General features: G+C 45.9%; 1 protein-coding gene across 1 annotated transcript in view; it reads right to left on the reverse strand.

The window, feature by feature from the left end:
- GAD2 (glutamate decarboxylase 2) overlaps positions 1–21,288 on the reverse strand; it is a 93,295-nt gene extending 72,007 nt beyond the window's left edge. The window contains exons 1-7 of the mRNA XM_003269375.3: positions 20,460–21,288; positions 19,685–19,744; positions 19,363–19,512; positions 18,095–18,328; positions 13,429–13,519; positions 12,755–12,867; positions 6,480–6,595 (exon numbers count right to left, since the gene is read on the reverse strand). Of these exons, the coding sequence (XP_003269423.1) occupies positions 6,480–6,595; positions 12,755–12,867; positions 13,429–13,519; positions 18,095–18,328; positions 19,363–19,512; positions 19,685–19,744; positions 20,460–20,535 (840 nt within the window). The 5' untranslated portion in view covers positions 20,536–21,288. The remainder of the gene's footprint in view (positions 1–6,479; positions 6,596–12,754; positions 12,868–13,428; positions 13,520–18,094; positions 18,329–19,362; positions 19,513–19,684; positions 19,745–20,459) is intronic.
- Positions 21,289–24,230: the final 2,942 nt, after the last annotated feature.

Consider the following 24,230-nt stretch of genomic DNA (forward strand, 5'->3'; position numbering starts at 1 on the left):
TAGGAGGTGACGCAGGAGGATCGTTTGAGCCCAGGAGTTTGAAGCTTCAGCAAGCCATGATTGTGCCACTGTACTCCAGCCTGGGTAACAGGGTGAAATCCTGTCTCTAAAATAAAATAATAAACTAAAATAGAGCAATTTTGAGAATTACTTCCCCACGGAAGTGGGTCGAAGTCACAAGGGGCCTCAGCAGAACATTGGCAACTGGTTCCGGGGGACGTGGGTGTGGGCCGGGCTTGGTGTGTGAAGAGTGGAGTGAATTAGTTACGGTGATTTGCCTAAAGATCCACTGTCTGTTACGACTATGAAGAATATGTTTCCTAGATGAGGTTATGCTGTTTCGTGGAAGCTATTTCTGGACGAGCTTGTGCCACACAAGAAATAAGAGGAATTTGGAATCGAGCTCATGGTTTAGGCTTTCAAAGGATTCAGAGCTGGAGATGTGAATTATTGAGCTGGGATCTTAGCTTCCCTCTAAACCTACTTTCAAGAGAGAACCTAAAACTCATCAAGTTAATTTTTGCCAAGGCTTTGTATGACTGAAGATTTGGGGAACAGGATGAGATTCCAACAAAGGATGTGTTGAACCAAAGGATATTTAAGATCACTTTCAATTCTGAGATTTTGTGATTCTATATTTTACAGAAAAGTAATATTGGAATTCTTAAATGCTTGCCACAGAAAGACTAGTTGTTCAATTTAGTCTTATTCAAGTTTTACAAGAAAACAGTTGATTCAAACAACCAGAAAAATTTAATAGGTTGCTCTCCTCATCAGATAAGTGAAGGTCTAGTCTGTGTTGGTGGCCAGAAAAGAAGTGGGTAGCTTTGGTGGAGTGCAACAGAGAGAGAGTGAAGGGTCATTTAGAAAACAAAATGACTCTTCCCTTCATGAATATGTGAACGTTTCTGGTTGGATGCAGAAGGCCACAGAGTCTCGCAATGTCGTTCCCATCCCTATGGCTCTAAACATGCCAAGTTACAAACTCAGTGCTCAGATTGGAAGAAGGGATAGTAATGTGACCTGGTTCAGTAGATCAGGAAATTAGCATGAGAATAACCAACATGGGGCCGGGCACGGTGGCTCATGCCTGTAATTCCAGCTTTGGAAGGCCAAGGCAGCTGGATCACCTGAGGTCAGGAGTTCGAGACCAGCCTGGCCAACATAGTGAAACCCTGTCTCTACTAAAAATACAAAAAATTAGCTGGGAGTGGTGGCATGCACCTGTAGTCCCAGCTACTCAGGAGGCTGAAGCAGAAGAATCGCTTGAACCAAGGAGGCGGAGATTGCAGTGAGCCAAGATGGCGCCATTGCACTCCAGCCTGGGTAACAGAGAGAGAGTCCATCTCAAAACAAACAAACAAACAAAAAAAGAATAACCAACATGGGGAAAATGGGATTTAAGAAAGGATGCTACAAGTCAATTTAGAGCAGCTAGCCAGAGAGAGGCGCTCAGGACATCCAACCCAGTAGTAGAAAGAGCAGTGTTGGGCTGGCCACTATGCTAATCTCTTCAGTGATGGTGTCTAATTGAACCCAACAGGCCTATGAGAAGAGCATTAATATGACTTTCCTTTCCCAGATCAGAAAACTGAGGCATAGCAAGATTAAGTAACTTGTCCAGTGTCACACAGCTAGTACGTGATAAAACCAAATATTTCAACCTGTGTTTGTCTGATTCCAGAGCCTATCCTTAGATGACACATCAAATGAATTATTTTTCAATTCAATAAAATACACTGTGCAAAAAAATAGTTTATAAAGAGCAGTGTTGTATTACTGAGAAATTATTGAGGCTTCGAAACTGGCTCTGCCATTGACTGGCTGTGACACCATGGGGAAATTATCCCCCACCTCTGGGGCTTGGTGTCTTCATCTGTAAAACAAGGTGGGTTTTTTTGGTCTTTTTTTCCAACAGAGTCTCACTCACTCTGTTGCCCAGTCTGGAGTGCAGTGGTGTGATCTTGGTGTACTGCAACCTCTGCCTCCCAGGTTCCAGTGATTCTCCTGCCTCAGCCTCCCGAGTAGCTGGGATTACAGGTGCCCACCAACACACCTGGCTAATTTTTGTATTTTCAGTAGAGACGGGGTTTCACCATGTCGGCCACGCTGGTCTCAAACTCCTGACCTCAAGTAATCCTTCTGCCTCGGCCTCCCAAAGTGCTGGGATTACAGTCATGAGCCACCACACCCGGCCAAGGTTGTTGGTTTTTAAAGTTGGTTGATATTTATGCAGAGCTCTCTGTGTCCCAGGCACTGAGGCACAAGTTCTATAAGGCTCTCATTTGATTTTCCAGGAGTCTTCGGCCTTGGAAACCTCTCAAAATGCATGAAGAGAGAACACCCAAAGCAGCGTCTGTCTTGACCCACGGCCTCCCTCTCCTCACTGAGTCAACACAGCAGCCCCTCCATTATCCTTTCTCCCTGCCAGCCAAGCAATTGAGGAAAGAAGCCTCCATGCCAAGACTGATGCTGTCTAGCCGGAGAAAAGGCATTTGAGAAATGACTTGGTAATTTTCTTTTTTCCGCCTCTGGAGATCTATTTCTGGAGCTGGTGGAGACAGTGTGATTGTAAACTCTGAAAAGACCAAGAAAATATGTGGCCTGGCCTGAAGCCAGAAGGAAGCTACACTAAATGATGAATTGAAAATAATGTCTGAGGTCTAGAGCCCAGAAGGAACTAGCAATGGGGATCCTGTTACCTCTTAACCTGCAGCTTCAAAGGCAGGACTCACTTTTAAGAGCTCACCTGTCCAGGATGGTTAGGGTCAAGGGTTCAAGAAGATGCAGGACGGCTTTAAATGAGCTCCGAAAACCCCCTCCAGCACAACCCTATGAGATGATGAGAATGTTTTTGGTGGAAAGAGAGAGTCACAAATTAGCATCAATTTCACATTAAGAAAATAGCTCCTCATGGAAACTTGATCAGGCAAGGTATAAGATGTTAAGTCAATTGATGAGCTGTTGTATACAAAGCTCTGTTGCTGAATCTTTTAATCTGGTTTCTACAGTGGTAGTCGGTGCATGGAGCTCACTGGTCTTGAACCCAGTAAACCCAGTTGGATCTTGGCTCTACCTACCTAGCTAATTTCACCCTCCTCATTTGTAAAATGCTGACAACAATCTCTGTTCTACCTGTCCCATAAGGTTGCTGTGAGAATCAAAGTTCCATATCTTCAAAGTGTTTTGGAAATTGTCAAATAGTAGTCAGATATAAGGTGTTATATATTAGAAAAACTATTTGTCAAAAATGATAAGGCAATGATAACCCAAATGACAGGCCAAAGTTAGAACCTATTGGTAGTTTAGGAGGGCTTCGTAATTCAAATGATCCTTCACAACTGTATGCATAGATGGAGACACAAGAAGGAGAAGGGAGAGTCAAATGGTTGTTATACAGCCGAACTGTGTTTCTTTCTCAGAAATGAAGTAGTCTGGGCGTGGCGGCTCATGCCTGTAATCCCAGCACTTTGGGAGGTGAAGGCGGATGGATCACCTGAGGTCAGAAGTTTAAGACCAGCGTGGCCAACATGGTGAAACCCTGTCTCTACTAAAAATACAAAAATTAGCCAGGTGTGGCGGCACGTGCCTGTAGTCCCAGCTACTCTACTCCAGAGGCTGAGGCAGGAGGAATCGCTTGAACCCCAGAGATGGAGGTTGCAGTGAGCCGAGATTGCACCACTGCACTCCAGAGATCACGCCATGGCACTCCAGCCTGGGTGACAGGGCTAGACTCTGACTCAAAAAAAAAAAAAAAAAAAAAAAGTAGACTGAGTTTACGCTATCAGGAAAAGAAGGTAGAGCAAAATTGTTATTTTAGATCCTCAGACCACATGGCCTGATCTTTCTGGGCAAGTCTCAGTCAATTTACATAAAGCCTGAGGCTGAGAAGCTCATGACCAAACCAGAGATGCCCAGCAGAGAGCGCAGAGTGGCTTGCTGCTGGACCAAACTCATTTTAACTTGTGGACACAGCTTGGAAGCCAAAAGAAAAAGATGCCCAATAAAAGATCATATGGACTTTTTGAGGCTGAGAGTGTAGTAACATGTAACTATTTAGGGGTCCAAACCCATTTCAGGAAAAGAGTAATTGAGGAGAAAAATAGATCACGTTTTTCTATCCTTGGAGAAGCTGAGAAAAGAAAGTTATCTCCTGCTGGGGTACTAGGTAGGGTGGGCTGAATAACAGATAATCCCGGCCACAAAAACCACATCCTCATCTTCAACACTGTGAATATGTTACTTTACATGGTTAAAGCGACTTTGCAGATGTGATTAGGTTAAGGTTGAGACGGGAGATTACCCTGGATTATCTGAGTAGATCCAAAAGAGAGAGGCAGGAGAGCCACAGGTGGAAAGAGATGTGGTGGTAAAAGTAGAGGTGGGAGAGAGAGAAAGAGGGAGATCCAAAGATGCTATGCTGCTGGTTCTGAAGATGAACCAAAAAATGTAGGTGGCCTCTAGAAGCTGGAAACAGCAAGAAAACGGATTCTTCCAGAGAGCCTCCAGGAAGAATACAGCCCTGCTTTTCCCATTTTAGATTTCTGCCCCCCAGAACTATAAGATAATAAATTCATATTGTTGTAAGCCACAAAGTTTATGATCATTTGTTCCAGCAGCAACAGAAAGGTAAAATACTAAGTAATTTTAGGCTGTGGTCTTTGCCCAGTGTGACCCCTATACGTTGAAGAAGGACATTTAACAAAATAATAAAACCCCAAAAGATGACTGAAAACAAGATGCTTTGATAATTTGTTAACATGGAATTGCTAGTTTCCTTTAATTCCACAGCTACTGCTGTGGTAATGAACTGTATCCACTGAATTCCAATCTGTTTCCTTGTCGTGGACACCTACAGACACACACAGAGACAGACACACACATATAGACACACATACCTCACTTAAAATAGGAAACAGGAAAATTTCATGGTGGATCTGGATCTGAGACCCACTACGGTTCCCTGCGTCTCCTGAGTGACATTTCCTTACAGGAGCCCTGAGTCTCTCTCTAGGCCCTTCCTCCCTCTCTGCCTCCTAGTTCCCTGGCTATCAGAGGTCTTCCTGATTGTCTCTGAGGCAGCTGTATTCCAGAGCCCAGGCTACTGTGAGGCAGAGATCATGAAGGAAGAGTCTTATGGTTTTTTGTTTGTTTGTTTTTGTGGGTTTTGTTTTGTTTTGTTTTGAGAACGGAATGTCACTCCGTTGCCCAGGCTGGAGTGCAGTGATGCGATCTCTTCTCACTGCAACCTCCGCCTCCTGGATTCAAGTGATTCTCCTGTCTCAGCCTCCTGAGTAGCTGGGATTACAGGTGCCTGCCACCTTGCCTGGCTAATTTTTTTGTATTTTTAGTAGAGATGAGGTTTCACCATGTTGGTCAGGCTGGTCTTGAACTCCTGACCTCAAATGATCCACCTGCCTCAGCCTCCCAAAGTGCTGGGATTACAGGCATGAGCCACCATGCCTGGTCCGGTGCTATTTCTTTATGGTAACAAAACCTCTGGTCAAGTCAGCCAAAGATAAATGTTAAATGGTTCAGGCTGGGTATGATGGTGGCTCACGCCTGTAATCTCAGCATTTTGGGAGGCCGAGGTGGGAGGATCACTTGAGGCCAGGAATTTGAGACCAGCCTAGCCAACACTGCAAGACCTGTCTTTATAAAAAATAGAAAAATTAGTCAGCCATGGTGATACATATCTGGAGTCCCAGCTCTCCAGGAGGCTGATGTGGGAGGATTGCTTGAACCTAGGAAGTTGAGGCTGAGGCTGCAGTGAGCTGTGATTGCACCACTGCACTACAGTCTGGGTGACATAGTGAGACTGTCTCAAAAAAAAAAAAAAAAAAAAGACTCAAGGCACCATGAGGGCAGAATATCTATCAGATCAGTGAGCTGAGTCTTTAAACTGTATCAAAGGCTCCTCTGGAGTTTTGCTTACATGGGTCTAGCATCATTGGTCCAAATGAGCTCACAGTCCCTCTGCCTTCCCTCCTCCTCCCCTTCCCTTAATATGCAACTTAATTGCACAGAAGCGAAGGGTAGGAACTAGAGCTAAAAATATTTTCCTTTATTTTTTATTTTTTATTTTTTTGACAGGGTCTTGCTCTTTCATCCGGGCTGGAGTGTAGTGGTGCAATCACGGTTCACTGCAGTCTCAACCTCCTGAGCTCAAGTAATTCTGCTACCTCAGCGTCCTGGGATCATAGGTTTGTGCTACCACATCCGGCTATTTTTTTTTAATTTTCTGTGAAGATGGGGTTTCACTATATTGCCCAGGCTGCTCCTTTATCTTTGAGGGTTTTCCTGAATTTCAAAGAGTCAAGGAGGACACCCCATAGTACCACTCAGCTTTCTCCCCCATTCTCTCCCAAGGTGTCTTCCAGAAAGAGGGCCTCTGGGGATAATGCATTTCCGGCCATCATTCCTTCAACTCAGGCTTTATGGAGCATAACCTTAAACTTGGAAGGAACAGAAACACATACATGCTCAGACGTGAAGGCAATGAGCCTGGGAACAGCCGCCATTCCTTTCTCCTTGACTTCCGGGAACATCTTAAAGCGTGCGATCATCATGGCATACATGTTAGATATGGCGCCACCTAAAGTGCACAGCAACACACAGTTACTTTATTTATTATCAACCTCATTTCACATGCAAGCAACATTCCTTATTTCCACTGACCTGAGTCCTCCTTGGACTCAGAAGAAAACCCTATTGACTATCTTTAAACTGAATCCTCAGACTCAAAGGCGCCACCCCAGAGGGCACATTGGGACAGGACAGGTGCCACCGCCACACCCCATCTCAGTCACTAAGGGGAACTGCAGTGGATTCTACTCTTGCTGGAAGCCCTTTGAAGAGGTTTTTTTTTTTTTTGAGACGGAGTCTCGCTCTGTCGCCCAGGCTGGAGTACAGTGGCGCGATCTTGGCTCACTGCAAGCCCCGCCTCCCGGGTTCACGCCATTCTCCTGCCTCAGCCTCTCCGAGTAGCTGGGACTACAGGCACCCGCCACCACGCCCGGCTAATTTTTTGTATTTTTAGTAGAGACGGGGTTTCACCGTGGTCTCGATCTCCTGACCTCGTGATCCGCCCGCCTCGGCCTCCTAAAGTGCTGGGATTACAAGCGTGAGCCACCGTGCCCGGCCTGAAGAGGTTTTTAATTCAAAAGCAAAAGGTTTGCCTCCATCCCAGCTTGTGAGCGTGGTCATTCTGCATTAGATGTGTAAAATTCTGGTTATATCTGGATGGAGAAACCTTTTTTTTTTTTTCATTTCAACTCATTCAGTGCCTTGCACTTGGATTAAGATAAATCAGCTGTTACTGATGTAAACTTTTTTTTTTCAAGTATTACTATCTTTATTATGGTATAGAGCAGTATTTTATACATTAGCTCATTTCATAGTAAAAACATTTATGTACAACTGTAGAGAAACTGCTGCACAGATAGCTCCAACTTAAATTAGAAAATATTTTCTTTGTAGAAAATAGTAAAAATTACAGCATTTACCAAGCTAACCTAAGAAGTTCATTTAAACCAAAAAGTAGCTAAATACATTCTACATTTATAAATACAGGTTGAATTCTGGGATCCAGGAGAAGCTTTAGTTTCATTTATTGAAATAGCCATGTTTTAAGTTATGTGAAGTGAAATTTCTATTAATCTTCCCTCTTACTCTTAATTTATGCCAGATTATTTTTCTTTAGGCTAAATCCATAATCCACAACAAGGTTTTAGCTGTTCTTTTCTAAAGGACGGGTACCATATCCTTTTAATCTGCTTGATAAGGTACCCATGCCTATCCAAATAACGAAATGGTTCAGTTGTTATTAAAGCATGCCTAGTATTTGGGCAAAACCAGAATCTAATAAATTACACTGTCAACTAATACCCATGGCTTGATGCGAAGCCATGAGGAAAAAGGGTAAAGTGATAAAACTGGCAAGTGGATCAAGGAATAAAAACCAAGAGAATTCTGAGACCAGAGGGCAAGAAATATCTAGTCAGGATTCAAGGACAGAACTGAAGTTCAAATACAAAAAGGATGTTGCCTCAAGGATTAGGAGCTGAGCTGGCCATCAGAGCTCCTAGTACATGGTGATCAAATAAGGGGCAGTTAGAGATAAAGACTGGATTAAGCAAGAGAAATCAGGACCCCTGTTTTCATTTAGTTATTGTGATGTAAACTGTTAATCAACTTTTTTTTTTTTTCTTGAGACAGGGTCTCACTCTGTCGCCCAGGCTGGAGTGCAGTGGCACGATCTCCGCCCACTGCCACCTCCATCTCCCAAGTTCAAGCGATTCTCCTGCCCCAGCCTCCCAAGAAGCTGGGACCACAGGCATGCGCCACCACGCCCAGCTAATTTTTTTGTGTATTTTTAGTAGAGACGGGGGGGTTTCACCATGTTGGCCAGGCTGGTCTCAAACTCCTGACCTCAAATGATCCACCCGCCTCGGCCTCACAAAGTGCTAGGATTACAGGTGTGAGCCACCACGCCTGGCCTAATCAACAATTTTTACTGAGCAGCAGTCCCCAACCGTTTTGGCAGCAGTGATGCGTTTCGTGGAAGACAATTTTTCCACATACGGAAGGTCGGAGGCTGGTAGGGGTGGGGTGGAGAATGCTTTTGGGATGAGACTGTTCCACCTCACATCATTAGGCATTAATTGGACTCTCGTAAGGAGCATGCAACCTAGATCCCTTGCATGCGCATTTCACAATAGGGTTCACGCTCCTATGAGAATCTCATGCAGCTGCTGATGTGACAGAAGGCAGAGCTCAGGCGGTAATGCTCACTTGCCCCTTGCTCACCTCTTGCTCTGTGGCCCCGTTCCTAATAGACCACAGACCTGTACCGATCCACCATCAAGGGGTTGGGGACCCCGTTATAAAGGATAAACCTCCAAGTCCATCTCACCATACTCATCTGTTCATTCCCTCTAAACTAGTTCTTCCCTCTCAAAGACATCATTGAAATAGAATTGTATTAGCTAACAAAACTTATTTCATAAGTATAGAAAAACGTACAACTAAGAGAATTTCCAGTCCATATTGTGTTACTTTTTCTGTGTCATCCAAAGGTTGTCAGGGATTCCACGCCTTAAGATTTGTGTCTTATAAGTAGAGTCTCACTTGACAAGCAAAGAAAACCCAGGGCTGTTGGGAAGTTTAGGATATTTGCAATTCAGGAAAGACAGATTGCTGTGAATGCAAATTAATAAGCTGGGATGGAAGACATGAGGCCATGGGGCAGAGTGAAGGTACTGCCTCTACCTCCTGACCAAGGGGAACACCCCAAGCTCTGCCGTCACATGAGTGTTGTGAGTTACTCTCCTTCCTGGTAGCTGAGAAGCAGGAGGGCTCCATGTCAAGCTGAATGACCCAGGCAGGGGTATGACCTTTGTTTCTTAAGCCCTGGGCTCTGACTCAAGCAGGCCGCCTAGCACACAGCACTCATTGCCCAGATCCATGCCTCTATCCTCAGTCAAAATCAGGGCGATTCCTTCCTTTCTGGACTCTAGAGACACAGGACAGGTAGAATCCAGGTCACGCCTGCTCTGAGCAGACACCCAGTCTGAAAGGCTGACTGTAGGATGCTGGAAGCAGGGTCTGCTTCGAAAGGAAATTCCATCCTAGCTCATAGTTTTGGCACTTACTGACATTTTGGGCAACATAACTGGTGAGGGCTGACCTGGGCATTGTAAGTGTTGAGCAGCATCCCTGGTTTCTACCCACCAGATGCCCATAGCACCCTCTCCCCCAGACAATCAAAAGTATCTATAGATATTGCCAAATGTCCCTTGTGGAGAGCAAAATGATCTTGTTTGAGAATTTAGTTGTTCTTAAAGAGGCTGGAGAAGGAAGGAGGGGAGAAGAGAAAGGGGAAGATGTACCCAAAGAAAGTGCTCTTCACATGCATTTCTTCTGAAGCTTCCAGCCCTGCCCTCCCACACCTCACTCTGCAGCTCAGCTGTCCTCTGGCTAAAGGCTCAGCAGCCCTGAGTGAGAGAAAGAGGCTTCTGGGCCTCCAGGCAGAGAAGACCCTTTTGTGTAACAGAGGCCTGAGGACAAATGCGTGAGCCCTACCTGCTCTTATTTCCTACAAATCCTCTAAGAAAGGATGTAAAAGCAAGTGCTACTTTGGGAGACTGAGGTGGCCAGATCACCTGAGGTCAGGAATTCAAGACCAGCCTGGCCAACATGGTGAAATCCCATCTCTACTAAACATACAAAAATTGGCTGGGCATGGTGGTGCGTGCCTATAATCCCAGCTACTCTAGAGGCTAAGGCATAAGAATTGCTTGAACCCAGGAGATGGAGGTTGCAGTGAGCTGAGATCGTGCCACTGCACTCCAGCCTGGGCGACAGAGTGAGACTCTGTCTCAAAAAAATAAAAAATAAAATACATGAATAAAAGCAAGTGCTGAAACATCATGAAAACCCTGTTAGTTAGGAAAAGGTCTGTGACTAAGCCAAGCTTTCTTTCCTAGCCCCTCTCTAGTTTTTGTGCTTTGTGACCTGCTGAGCAGTAAAGAAGGCTCCATATTTCTCTGGTTCCCAGTGTAGGTGACATCACAAAAGCAGATTTCTTCTAGGAGTCCTAAAGGACTTTCCACGAAGCATGAAGGCTTTGGATATTATCGATGGAGGTATGACGCAGTATGTTTTAAGTCACAGACCTAACTCTTCACATTGAGTCCCAGGGAATGAGACTTTTAGATCCCAGATGCATAAGATGTGTGGCTTTCTCTATCCCCACCCTTTAAATTGTAAGACCCTTTACTGCAGTAGCAAGGGTGGTTGCTCCCGGGAATAGCATCCATAGCCAGTAAGGATGTGATGAGCCATTTCTCCTCTGTGATGTCTTGTAGAAAGCAGAGCAGAAACAGGTTGCAATGACCTTTTCTGCTGTCTCCTCCCAACTTTGCAATGTCTGCACTGCACTGCAGTGTGACATCTATGGCTTGCATCTTGGGGTAAGAGCAAATGGGTCTTTAGGCTCCAAGGAAGCCTATAATTCCCATGCTCAAGCTGAAGTCTTCTCCACGTGAAAATCCCCCATCATCAATGAGGGTGGAGGGTAAGCTCTAAGCCTAACAGAACTGCCAAAGAGAATTCTTTCTCTGGGTGTATGTTTTCTGGGGCATGTAGGTTTTTCAGACCAGCCAGGTAAATTAGGCCTAGCTCTTAATTCAAATTAGTCAAATTTTCAGGGTCAACAGGTACAACTGTCGTCTCCCTACTCCCGGGGACCATTAAAACTTATGGCACGGGAATAAATTCAGCATAAAATAAATGCAAATAAAAGAAAAAAAATACAGCCCAACATGTTCTTGCTTCATCTCAGGGACAGATTAGTCCTATAACCAACCACACAAAGGTGGGAAGAAGAAAGGTAGAAATGATGTGGATCTCTGTACCCCACCTCATTCCTCATGAAAAATGTTTTCAAAGCATCAGGCAATGATGACAAAGCTTCCTCAACAGGGGTGGTTTTCCAAAGGAAAACTAAGTACTAAGTGCCATAAAAAATAAAGGCTAGCTTAAAATTCATCACAGCTGGTGTTCAATGACTTTTTAAAGGCCTAATTTTCCCTTCCATTTAACTAACACCTTTTCCTTCAGCACCTGAAAAATTGTGCTATGTATTTAAACACATAAAACAAAATAGCTGACCAGAGCCTGCAGGCAAACATGCTTAACTTAAGCCCTGGCCTTGGGGTCACTCTTGCTTACTTATCATTTCTTCTTTCCACTTTTTCTTTTCTCCCCTACCACCCCCCCTCCCCATCATTTGCTTGTCTTTGTAGATTTGCTGAAGAGAGATCACAACGACTTGGCCTTTGCTCTGTCTGACACAACGACAGGTGTTGCTCTGGCCTCTCTCTCAGGTGGGTCCTGTTTCAGTGGACTAATGACACCCGCTCCTGCCACTGATTAGCTGATGGTCTGCACATCGGGTTTCTTTTCCATGGGTCAGTGACTCTCTTTCCATTGCCTTCCTAACTTCTATTTCTTTTCTGCATCAAACCAAGGTCACACACAGAACCGTAAACCAAGGGCACAGCTTTTTGTTTCAGGTTGATTCTCTTGGCTGGAGGAGATCTAAATAATGGAGCTTAGAATGCAGCTTAGGCTGGTGATAAAAAGGCAGGATGGAAAAGACTGAATGGCATGATAAAGAAGAGAAGGGATGAGAAAGCTCTTGAAATCATCACCCTCTCTTTTTGCTCTAAGAAATTCTCTCCCAAGACGTTCTCTGTCCTCCTTGAAATTAGTGTAAATCCACTTTGGTGCTTGTTATTTCAAAGACAGAGTGGTCCATATGCTCTACTGAGTAGATACACCTTGCTATGCACCCTTGAACAGCAAATGTTTTATTAAATGAGGCTACCCATTTCCTTTCACTAATTCTAGGAAGAGCATCAGAGAGTGAATTTCCTGATTAGGAATCTTGATAACTTTGTTCCACATTATCCGTACATCCTGCTTGTAGGGTCACAGTAGAAGCACTGGGTAAGTACCATCTCTGATTATGCTCGCTTTGCACACAAATAACTGATGTTCAAGCATGGGTTACTTAGCTTGGAGGCATGTTCAATGGTCATGTGCACTTAATCACATTCATTCTTTTGATCAACACACAGTCTATTTAACCTAAGCAGAGGCATAAGCTAGATATTTAATCTTCCCTAGGTTTACAGCAAGGCATTGCATATTAGAAGAAAAACACAAAGAAAGTTGAAATATCATGTACCGGGAGAAAATATCCCATCGCCAGAGCCCCCTGGCCAGCCAATGATTTCTCTCATTTTCTTTAGTGTGACGTATTCCAAAAGCACAAATACTGGAGCAATTTCATAGGTGAACCTGAAATGTAGTAACGGCCACATTTTACCTCTGTAACTCAAATAAATAATTTACAATCATTACAATAGCTACAGAACTATTTCCTTTTTCAAAACATACATTTACAAGTGTTTTGATTATAACATTAAGCAGAGAGAAAATTATTTCAAAAAGGCCTTCCAAAATGTTTATTTTTTCTATATCCCTACAGTCAAGAGCTCCAATTACTGACATAATGCACTAGGGGAATTTATTTGTACTGAATAAATAAAAAATATTGCAGAGTAACATGACTTAAAATATAATATCTGGTCCCATTTGTCTTTGACATTATGCACAATAATAAATCAAACATGTCAGAAAAAAGTCTCTTTTGTGTTCTAAAAATTTTATAGAGTTTGATTACATGGAAGATGTATCAGGACTACTTTCTGTTACATTAAAGTGAACACTCACACTTCAGAAGTTTGTATCACTATTTTAGTGGCTACTTAATAAGAACATTTTCACATAAGACGTAAAGACTATGGAATGTCACTAATAATTATCCTAAATTACATAAAAACACATTTGGCTACTTACATGTTAGTATTTGCTGTTGATGTCAGCCAGTCTGCTGCTAATCCAACCATATCCAATCCAGTGGAAAGTTGATTGAAGTATCTAGGATGCCCTGAATAAAATGGAATACCAGAATCAGGATTGCCTCCAATGAAAATAAATGCCTCTCAAACACATGATTTCTCTAGCTAAAGGACCTTGAAAGATCTGTCAGTAACAGGAAATCCATAAGTAGAAATCCAACATGTACACACGTGTGTATGCACAAGAACACACACACACATGCACATACACACACACACCATAAAAGCGTTTCCTCTAACCACGAAGACTATTTTAAGTTTTGATATTTCTTAAAACATACCCTACAAATCTTCCTTTAATCGTACCCTATAAATATAACAAATATGGTTTGCAATCTGCACACGAGTTTCTTTTCTATTTTCAATATTTTCGCAAGCTAAAATGCTACTGCAACCCACAGCCATTCAGACAGGTTACTTCTCCTTTATACTCATGCTGCTAGAAGTCCTTTTTTGTTGTAGTCGTTCTGAGAATCGGTCATACCATGACATCCGCCAGGCATGCCAACATTCATAATAATATCAGTGACAAATGGCTGATGATTACAAAAGACAGGGCAAAAATGAGAAAATAGGACACTCTGCTGAGTGATTTGCCCTGGATTAAAAGGTGATGATTGTCTAAAGATGGCATGGACAAAGCTAATTCTTGTCAATTCTTCTTTGTTAATTATAAACAACAGAGCTCCTCCGTAGTTGTGATTTAAAATAAGGCCACATACAGTCAATATCACTGTTTTATCAACAAGATACATAAAGATATATTCAATGGACCGATCAGTCCATAGCAAGGCTTATCTAACTTCTAGATTCCTCTAAAACTCTCTAAATGGATTGACATCCACATTCTCCTGAGGCTATTATTTAAAATGTGATTATAAATATGTCATTAGCATTCAGTTTCTCCTCTTGCTCCACAAAAGCCTGTCATCGATAGGTCTGTGATTTGCACAGCAGCAAAAATTTTAGAAGATGTGCCATTATGGAAATAGCATCTGATCAAAAGGTATCTTCCACATCCTGGACATCTGTCTGAAGCCTAGGATGTGATCATCTCTCATCTCCAGCACAGGCAAAACAAGATAAAGGAAGGCAATGGGGAAGAGCAGGGACAAAAGTCAATGGCCAGCTTATCTCCTGCACTGGGGTGCTCTTTTATCAGCCTCAGGCATGTGGCCAGAGTTAGGCACTGAGAATAGAAGCTGGGAGGGAGCACATTTTAGCGGGATCAGGACTTGCGCATCTATTGTGCATTCTCCAGCATTGTTTTATGTCCCTGTGGCCTCGTGTGGTACCCCTCTATCTCTGATGCTGACCCCCTCAGTTTATCCATCCAGGAAGGGTGAGAAGGCCTTTTTGCTGCTGTGGCCACTGACGTCTGGAGCAACCCTTCACTCCTCTCTGCCTCATTGACTCCCCATTTCATTATGCTCGCAGCTGAAATCACAGCCGTTTCCTCCCTCTCGATGCTCCTTCATTTCTCTTTCTCTAACCCTTTTTTATTCAAGTGAGTAAATTAATAAGGATTATAATTCATATTCATTTTCTGGATGAATGTGGTGTCTACGATTAGACAGTATTTAACTCTAGTGAAACTTGGGAATGAAAACCTGTGCATAAGATGCAGAAAGATTGCGAGGGGTGTGTTGTGCCTCTGGGTATCAGAAGGCCAATTCACCCTGATGATAACTTTCCGTAAACAGTGAGAACAGGTTTGATGCTTTCATTGCTAGGTTTCCCTTCCTCCCTATATATATTTTGACCTTGCTCTGCCATTTCACCTGAATCTCTCCTGCCTCAAAAATTTCATTCCCTGATCATGATGTGAAAATAGGGAGGGAGATGGTTAGACAGGTCACATCAACAGGCTCTCTTGATTTCTGGCAGAAATATTCCCCTAATGACATTTGCTCTTGTCCTGTGGCCCCTACAGGCTGCTTCCTAGGGCTGCCCAGCAAATCAAGGCAGGGATCTCTCCAAGGAATTGTGAGACCTGCCCCCATCGGTCAGGTGTCCCTGCAGCCCTTGGTCTCCTGCTGCTGTCGCCACCCTGCCAGGACCTGTGATGGGAGCAGAGCGCACTGCGTCAGGCATCGGGTGGCCACACAGCCTGTGCAGCCAGGAAGATGGTGAGCTTGAGATGTGAGAACCGGCTGCTCAGACTCAGGGATGCTCCCTGCAGACTAGCAAATGAGCCCGAAGGATGCGCAGACTCTGTGAACAACCAGCCTCAGGCAACTCTGACCCTAGTGCTCACGATCAGTTGGGAAGAGGCCAAAAGTCGGTCCAAACTGCTCTTTATGTCCTGGTGACACTCACATTAGGGCTGCCTCACCTACTGACGCTTAATTCCCTTTGTCTGGTGGTTTGGTAAAAGATTCAGGACCACATTTAAGTCCTACTCTTCCCCAGCCAGCACCACCACCACTAGCACCAAATCTAATGATCTCTGCAAATGCAAATTATTCTGGAATTCTATCATTCTCTGCTCAGTTTTCCGTGTTCCAACATTTCTTTTTACAGAGGTAATTTTAACAATCCATGAAGACTTCATTTTCCCACTGCCCTTCACTCCTCTCTAAGCTTGGAGCCCAAGTGGAAATCAGGTTAAGGTCTCTCAGTAGAAACAAGATGATAATATGCATTTTATAAAATAATCTCTTGAGGAGTATTAAAATGTCTGGTAGTAGCAGGGATGGTAACTAATTTGACATACCCTAAATAGTACTAGATGACAAGTATGACAGTTATAGCACAGAAATCTATAAAGTTGCCAGCTGAATAGAGAAAATGACTGCTGTTAATTTCTTGAAATGCTATTTGAAGGAAAAGGCCAGCAGACTAAATATGTTATGAAAACTATTGAGAGATTGAATTGATATGCCTTGCTTAGAAATCCAACTTAATCCATCACATTTTTATCTACTTTAAATAAAATGCATTACAGTGGCACCTAACAGTTTCACAAGCATTATGGCAAAATGTAAGTATTGAATTAGCCCATCTTTTCCTGGCACTAAATGCAACATTGATAGACAGAACTATTACTTTCATTGACTTGCAGTTCCCATTAACTTAACTCTGTAGACTGCATTTCAGGCACCACTAGCTTTCAAGGATGAAGACATAAAACATTTCCATAGGTTCTTTTTGGTTTGGTAGCAATACAAACAATAAGTAGCAATTTACTATTAACATATCTAAATATAAGGTATGGGGAATGGGTCAAAAAATGAATTAAAAGCATCACTCAGGATTGCACTATGAATGCAGGAAAAGCTGAGGGGGGTAGGAAAATTTTTAATGCCTGGTATAAACATCACGTGGGTTCCTCATGAATGTTAATTGAGGATGATGTCTAATACACCTTCAAAACTCCTATTCCATAGCCTGACTTTGACAGAAATCTATGTCCCAAGGCTTTTTGTATGCCTACCTTTCTTCTCTGTTGGTACAAATAATGTGAACAAAAAGAAAAAAAGAACTAAACTTCTCACAGCAAACATTTTAAGAATGTTTGTTATTGATTAGCGTAATACTAATTCATCAGCAAAAAATTTGCAATCTAAAAAGATGACGTTTCTATGGTGATGAATGTTCATGTCATATTTCACATTTTTTATTTGCTAGCAAATCTTTTAAAGGCTACACATCAATTCAGATCCACAAAGTCCTCCCCACCCCTGGAAATTCATTCATACTTATTTTTATTGCCTTAATGAAGTGTCAGCCATTGTGTATCAGGATGATTAGAGACAATGTAAAAAGCGAGGGTAATCAAGACCTGGGCAGAGGAATAGCTGACTTCGTGTAGATAACATGAAAGCTCGGAATGCACCCAAATAAATGTTATAAATGAAGCTGTAACATGGATGGAATATAAAGAATCCTGTGAAAAGCCAGGAGACCACAAAAGTACATTTAAAAAAATTTCCTCCTAAGGATATCTGATTTGCCCCTCCCCCCTTTTTTCTTTATCTCACATATACAGTGGCTGGGAGGAACACACATCCTTATATAACATGGCTGAATTGCTAAGCTAGTCTGTATCATGTCTGCTTGTGTGTTGTGCACATTTCCTTAAAAACAAGTGAAAATGTGAATTCAAATCTGAAAGGTTGGCCATTTGACACAATGTGAAAACATCCCTCCCGCTCAATGATTAATAGGATGGTGAGTCCTGTTTCTGACCAGTTTTATGCCAAAGAAAATACCAGCACAGCACTGGTATTCAGGCTTTTGTTTGGATCATGCATTTTTGGAGCTTTTATTTCCATATTCTCTTTCTCCACTTGGTCTCTGCTGATGAATATTTGCTTCTACACCAGTGATTTAACCTCCGTGTCCAAATACATGCAATGTAAAATCTGATGATTTACACTTAAATCATGTTTCTGACGTTATCAACTTCAGAAGCATGAACAATAACAGTGGAAGGTGCTTTGGATTAGAATCATTCTAATAATGACTATTTTTTACATGATGAAAATAACTTTGCAATTTTGAAAATATCAGTAATTCCATCAAACAAAACATTTTATAGAAAAATAAAAATAAAAATTTTAAACGAAAAAAGAGCTTTATTATCTTCGATGAGACAATACCTGTTTTAATTGCATATTTTAGAGTTGTTTGGCAATGCATCAAAATTTCCTCCAAATTTTGTGGTTGGTCTGCCAATTCCCAATTATATTCTTGGAGAAGCTCATTAGGGTAATGGAAATCAATCACTTTGGTTGATCTATCGAAACTTTTCACCACATACTGAAGTAAAATGTTCATAACATCTTGCAGAAACGCCAAAGTAGGCCTTTCTCCATCACACGCCGGCAGCAGGTCTAAAGAATGGAATTAAAATGCCACATTTTAATTTTACTTCGAAAATATTCGAGGCAAGATCTTGATGAGGCAATAACATTTCTTTGAATTGAGAGATTTCATGTTAAATAAAGCTTTTGGAAACGCATTAACATTTTTCTTTAAAACGGAGACATTTTTCAAAGGTGAAGGGAATGAATGAGATAAATTACGATTTCTCCTCTTCCCCAAATTAATTACTGCATTTCAATTCATAACTTATATTGTTTGCTTTCTTTTTTTGAAGAGAGTGTACCTCCGTTTATCTAGTTCGCAGGAGTTCGTCCTAAACGTTGTTTCTCAGTAAACCATCTTACATGTTTACGGAAATATTTCACGTCAGAAGTGTTTGTCTCGAATGCCTTCGGGCAAACTAAAGTGGAACAGGTGCATTAGGATCTCTGGTCTGATAGGAAGGCCTGCTGTTTCTAAAGTCAGAGTGTGTGTGTGTGTGAGAGAGCGTGTGCATGTGTGTCTGCATGTGTGTCTGCCTGTGTGCGCGCGCGCGTACATTTGGGATACGGTGTGTAAGTGCCCGGGGGTAAAACTTGGCGCGCGGGTTTCATGTGAATGGAATCGTTCTCCTGTGCGATTGCAGCTACAAATCACTCTCGTGAAATAAAGACCTAAAAAAATGCAATTCTGAATTCTCGGGCACGGTATTTGGAAACCGAGTTCCACCCGAGGCCCCAGCGGCCTAGGGAAGCCAGCCGTCATCGATTCAGTGCGCCCACGAGCACCTGGATCATCGGCCACCCGCCGCCCCAAGGACCGCGCTGGGGGAAGAGCGCCACGGCCTCAGAGCCCTCTTGGAGCTCGGAGGCCAGGTTCGGGGGCTTGGACCCAGCGGGCAGGTCCCGCATTTCTCGCTTTTATCTAAAAATTCTGGCAGGTCCCGCCTCCACTGCCACCTCGACGCCCCTGTCCGGCTCTCAGCGCCAGAGCCGCACCGGCCGCGGTGGGCGGGGCAGAGAGAGCGGCAGGGGCGCCCCGGGGCTCCCGGCCGAGTCTTCACCTGTTGCATGGAGAAACGCGTAGTTGACATCCGCTTTGGGGCAGCTGCAGGGCTTCTGGTCGCAGGCGCAGGCGGCCTTCCGGGCGGCGGCCCGAGGGGCTTGGCTCCCGCCGCTCTCTGCCGGCTTCTCGGCGTCTCCGTAGAGCAGGGCTGGGTAAGGACACCGAACGCGGGCCTCGTCAATCCTTCGCCGGGCCCGGCTCCCTCGCTCCCGCCTACCCGCAGCCAGGAAACCCCGACTCCGCTGACCCGGATGCGGAGGTGAGAAGACGGCTTGGACCCCGCGGGCCGACCTTGCCCGCCCGGGTCCCTGGGCACTCACCGCACAGTTTGTTTCCGATGCCGCCCGTGAACTTCTGAGCCACTTGGCACCAGGCTCGCGCTGCAAGGAAGAACAGGCAGGCAGACAGCGAGGCAGAAAGAGAACAACAGACGGACGTGTGAAATTTCGTTCTGTGTGAAAATCAATCAGTCCGGGGTCCTAGAAGGGGCCGCCTTCCTCCTGGGGGCCGCTCAGGACTCGGTGAGGCCGGCAGGTGCGGGAGGCTGGCAGCCCGGGCCAGCCCTCATTTCCTTCATCTGTTTCCCAAGGAGAAGCCCACACTGCTGCCCTTCCAGGTGCTAATCGGCTCAGGCAAACTCCTCTCCCTGCCTAGCTTGGACGAGTTTTCCTAAACATTGAAGCTATCCATTTTTTTCGCAGGCTGTCTTTCTAGACCAAGAAATCTCTCACCTTTCCCATTTTTTTTTTCTATCTTCACGGTCACTCCGTCCCTCCCCAGGGTCCAGACACCCGGATCTTAGCAGCGCTCCAGGCCCATGGAATTCCATGTCCCTGAGACACCGCGGTCTTTGGGGGGCTCTTCCAACCTTCTGTGGAAGGGGCCCGAGATTATTTGGGCGTCTTCCCAGGGGACAAGAGACTGTAGAAGGTCTTGAGCTCTTGGGCCGTCAAGGACTTAGCCCAAAAGCAGGGAGAAGCGCCCTAAAAAGTTTCCTGTTGCAGGTGGAAAAACCTCCTTCGTCTTCTCCGTAGCTCCGCAAACCCCAGACCACCGCCAAACTCGCCCGCCGCAGGCCCCCGTTCTCCTTCCTACCTGTGCCGGGATTCTCGGAATCCCCAGAGCCATCTTCCGACCCGAAGGGCCAAAAGCCAGAGCCCGGAGATGCCATCGGCTTTGGAGACTGGAGCAGGTCGCCTGCGAGTGCGAGCTGCGGGCGAGCTGCCTTGGGCTTGGCCCTGCGCGCGCGTGCGTGCCCGTGTGGCGGGAGGAGGGCACCGCGCGGGGACCGGCGGGGCCGAGCGGCGAGGGCGAGTGTCACGCAGGAACAGAAAACGTGCGTGTCTGTGCGTGTGTGTATGCGAGCTGGAGACAGGGTTTAGGGACGTGACAACCCTTTGGAAGCCGGGGAGCCTTAAAAGAGATGGGGACTCTTTTAAGAAGACCTAAGGGTCCTCGGAGCCCGGACTCAGGAAAGCGCGGAGAGCCCCAGACCATTTGAGGGAAAGGGAGCCCAGTGGGGATGAATGAGGGGGCGGCGGAGGAAAAAAACACAAGAGAGGGAGGGAGCTGAGTCGTGAGGATGCGAGGCAGACCGTACACGCCAGCTGGAGTCAGAGTGAGGGGGTGGGAGGCGTGCCAGCGCGTCCTCCGGCGAGCCGGAGGCGGGAAGTGCGGGCGGCCGCTGTCCCGGGTGCTGCCACGGCCGCTGCACGCCAGCGTCAGCGAGGGGCAGACTGGGGAGACCTCGGCGAGGCGGGAAGCGTGGCCCAGAGGAGTTTTCTGTGTGCATCTATTGGGGTGTTGTTTGAGGTCTGGCTCCAGCTGAGAGAAAGGAAGCGGGGTTCCCGCGCCGCTTTCCTCCAAGCAGGTGCTGAGGTCGCTGCGACCTCGAGAGCTCGCGCCCCAGGCCGGCATCAGGCGCCGTTCACGAGCCTGGGGAGGAGACGGCGGGGGAAGGGCTCCTACCCGCTGATGGGCTCATTTCAGCGCCTTAGTAGAACCTGACGCCTGCCTGCTGAACCGCGCCGTACCCGGGGGCGCACCGTTCCTGCGCAGCCAAGGGATAGATCGCGGGACCCACCGTCCAGGCTCTGAGTGACGGCTGGGGAGAATGACTGCTGATTGAGGCAATTAAAATCCACGCTGGAGTCTACTGAGGACCTCGGGCTGGGGAAAAAAAATAAAACGAATGGAAACTTCTTGGAAGAGAATGAGGCAGAGCGGCCAGTCGGCAGGATTGATGGCGGGTGGGGGATGGAATCAAGGCATTTGCTGACCTTGGCCCGCGGAGGCGTGGAAGGGCCCGCTGCTTGCGTGTAAGGGGAATCTGTGTGTGCCTGGGAGGGGAGAACAGGGTTTCCAACTAAGCAATCTCGGCTTTACAAATCCGAGTAGGAAAGAAGGCATCGCCTGCAGGGCCCTCGTTTTAAGGGGCTTCAAACCAATCCCCCCCCACCCCGCCCCCAGAGAATCTTCGCGGTAGCGGGTGACCCGGAAGCGCGAGATTGGTTCTCTTTGAGGCGTATTAGGAAGGGTTTTCTCTTCTTCTAATAAAGAAAGGAGGAGAAAGTCAGAATCTTTCTGATGATTTCCTTTCTGCAAAAAGCTATTACAGACAGGGAGGACGCCCTGAGGATTGGGAGCCCTTTGACAGCTTGCGCTGCATCCCTGGCAGTGGAGATCAACTTCAAGTGCACCTCGCAGCTCCGGGGCTCTGGGGAGAGGGAGGGAGGGAGAGAGAGACGGGAAAGGGCTGAGGTCGGCTTCCCGAAGCGGCTGCCTTCCCCGCGCCTGGCCAGAGCGCCTGTCATTTCCATTGTGTTCACAAGCCGTTTTATTTCTCTGACCTCCTGAACCAGCCACCAAAGCTGCTAACAAAGCAGAGACACGGGGATCCCGTCTGGGCGAGCACCCCCTCGACCCTCGCTTAGAAGGAACATCTTGCGGCCCATGCTGGACGCATACAGGCCCAAGTCCTGTGTGCTCGGGCACAACTGTCCCTGGTCAATTCTCTCCACAAAGCGCTGTCTTCTTCTCGCGTGCCTGAGTCCAGGGGTTCCCTGAGGAGTCATGGGATCCACACTATGGCAGCTGGGCCCAGGCGCCAGGGTGAGAGCAGGGAACCAGTCGGGCGTTGATAGCGTCCTGCCGAAGGCTGGCACTGAGGGTGCTAGGTGAAGTCTGGACCAGGCTGTGGGAGCCCGGGTGGTCGAAAACTCAGGGCTCAGTTTGGCTCCTCTTTCTTGCGGTCCTGGCTCTGACACTCCAGGTCACCACGATAACAACCCCGGAAACCTAAAGACTTGTGGTTCAGCCATCTGCACTTCAGGCATGGCAGCTCTGCAGCTCTCTCTAGCCTCCCAGGGGCTGGTTCTTTGCTTAAATCCATATCAAATCCTGCAAAGGTTTTGCTTCAAGCCAGCAGTCTCGGGTTGCAGAACTTTTCTACTATGGATGATAGTTGAAAACATAAAGGTTCTTAAAAGCAAGCATTTAAATCACACAAAACCCCCAAAGAAGAAACGGATTAAAACACCTGAATTTAACTGATTTTTTTTTCTTTTTGGTAAAGCAATGGCTTCAAGTGCTACCACTTAAACTCCATTAAATCCCACAGCTCTGGAGTACCTTGGATCTAATGGTGATATTTACATTTTTTATTTAAACACACCCTACTTCAGATGCAGACGGGGATCTGATTTGTCTTTCCTGAAGGCTGTCCCTCCCTAGACAGTAATTTGCTTTGTAATGACTTTCATTTCACTAAAGAGCCCATTCCCCCTCTCCGGGGCTTGGGATTGGAGATAACAAAAGAGCTCTGGGAGGTAATAATTATAGTCATTAGTTCACAAAGGAGGCAGCCAGTGAATGGGAAGGGAAGGTGGCCGCTTTGGAAAGCCCTTTCTCAGATGAGGGGAGAGAGACCCAATCCTCCGACTTGTAGGGACAGTTTCCTTCGGTGTCTGGTTTACCAACATATGGGTCTCAGGCTCACCCAAAGAAGAGTGTCTGGCACACATTTTCCTGTGTCCTTCCCGTGCTTAAATGTCAAAGGGCAGAGAAAGAAGGGAAGATGGAAAGAAAAAGAGGAAATAACCACGGAAGAACACAAAAATATTGCAACCAAGCATTCACCAAGCCTTTGCCATTCTCCTTTCTATTCTCACTTAAAACATTGGTGCAGGGAAAATTTAGGGAGGGAGTCTGTTGCCTCCCTCCATAAATTGTCCCTACACCAACAGAAGTAATTGAAGGGGCTGAGTGCCAGGGCTCTTGTCTTCAGGGGCCACCCGAGAAGGAAGAGAAGGAAACCTAGATTGAAGGGTGGCCAGGCAGAAAAGCTGAGCTTAGATTACTGCTCCTTACCCCGATCCCTGCTCCACCCTCCCCACAAACCCAGGCCTTCTGGAGGCAAGTGGACAGGCAGCTAGAGGTGGAAGGGGACCAGGCCACTTTGGGCTTTAGACACCCCTGCCCCTCCCAGCCCCTCTCTCTGGTGACCTGCTGTGCTGGTTTCCTGGGTACTGGGCCATACTTGGCTGCTCAGTGCATTCGCACAGCTGAGGGTCATTCCTTACTTTGTGGAAACCCCAGCGAGGCTGTGACGCTAACCCAGGGAAAAAGAAGGCCTGGAGGGCACTTGGACTCTGCCTTGCTATAGCTGCAGGTTTCCCCTTGGCCGCATTGCATCTGTAAAATGAAGAGATTACACGACTTGGCTCTGGGGACCTTTTGGTGCCAACTGTTTGAGTTGGCGAGATTACCATGCCCTGTGGACCAGCGGTGCAACAAACGTTCTGAGCCCCCTGCACGTGCCTCACTCACTCCTGGAATATTTCCCCAGAGTCTTTTGACTCCGGCTTG

This window comes from Nomascus leucogenys, chromosome 18 (assembly GCF_006542625.1).
Source record: "Nomascus leucogenys isolate Asia chromosome 18, Asia_NLE_v1, whole genome shotgun sequence".
Classification (NCBI taxonomy): domain Eukaryota; kingdom Metazoa; phylum Chordata; class Mammalia; order Primates; family Hylobatidae; genus Nomascus; species Nomascus leucogenys.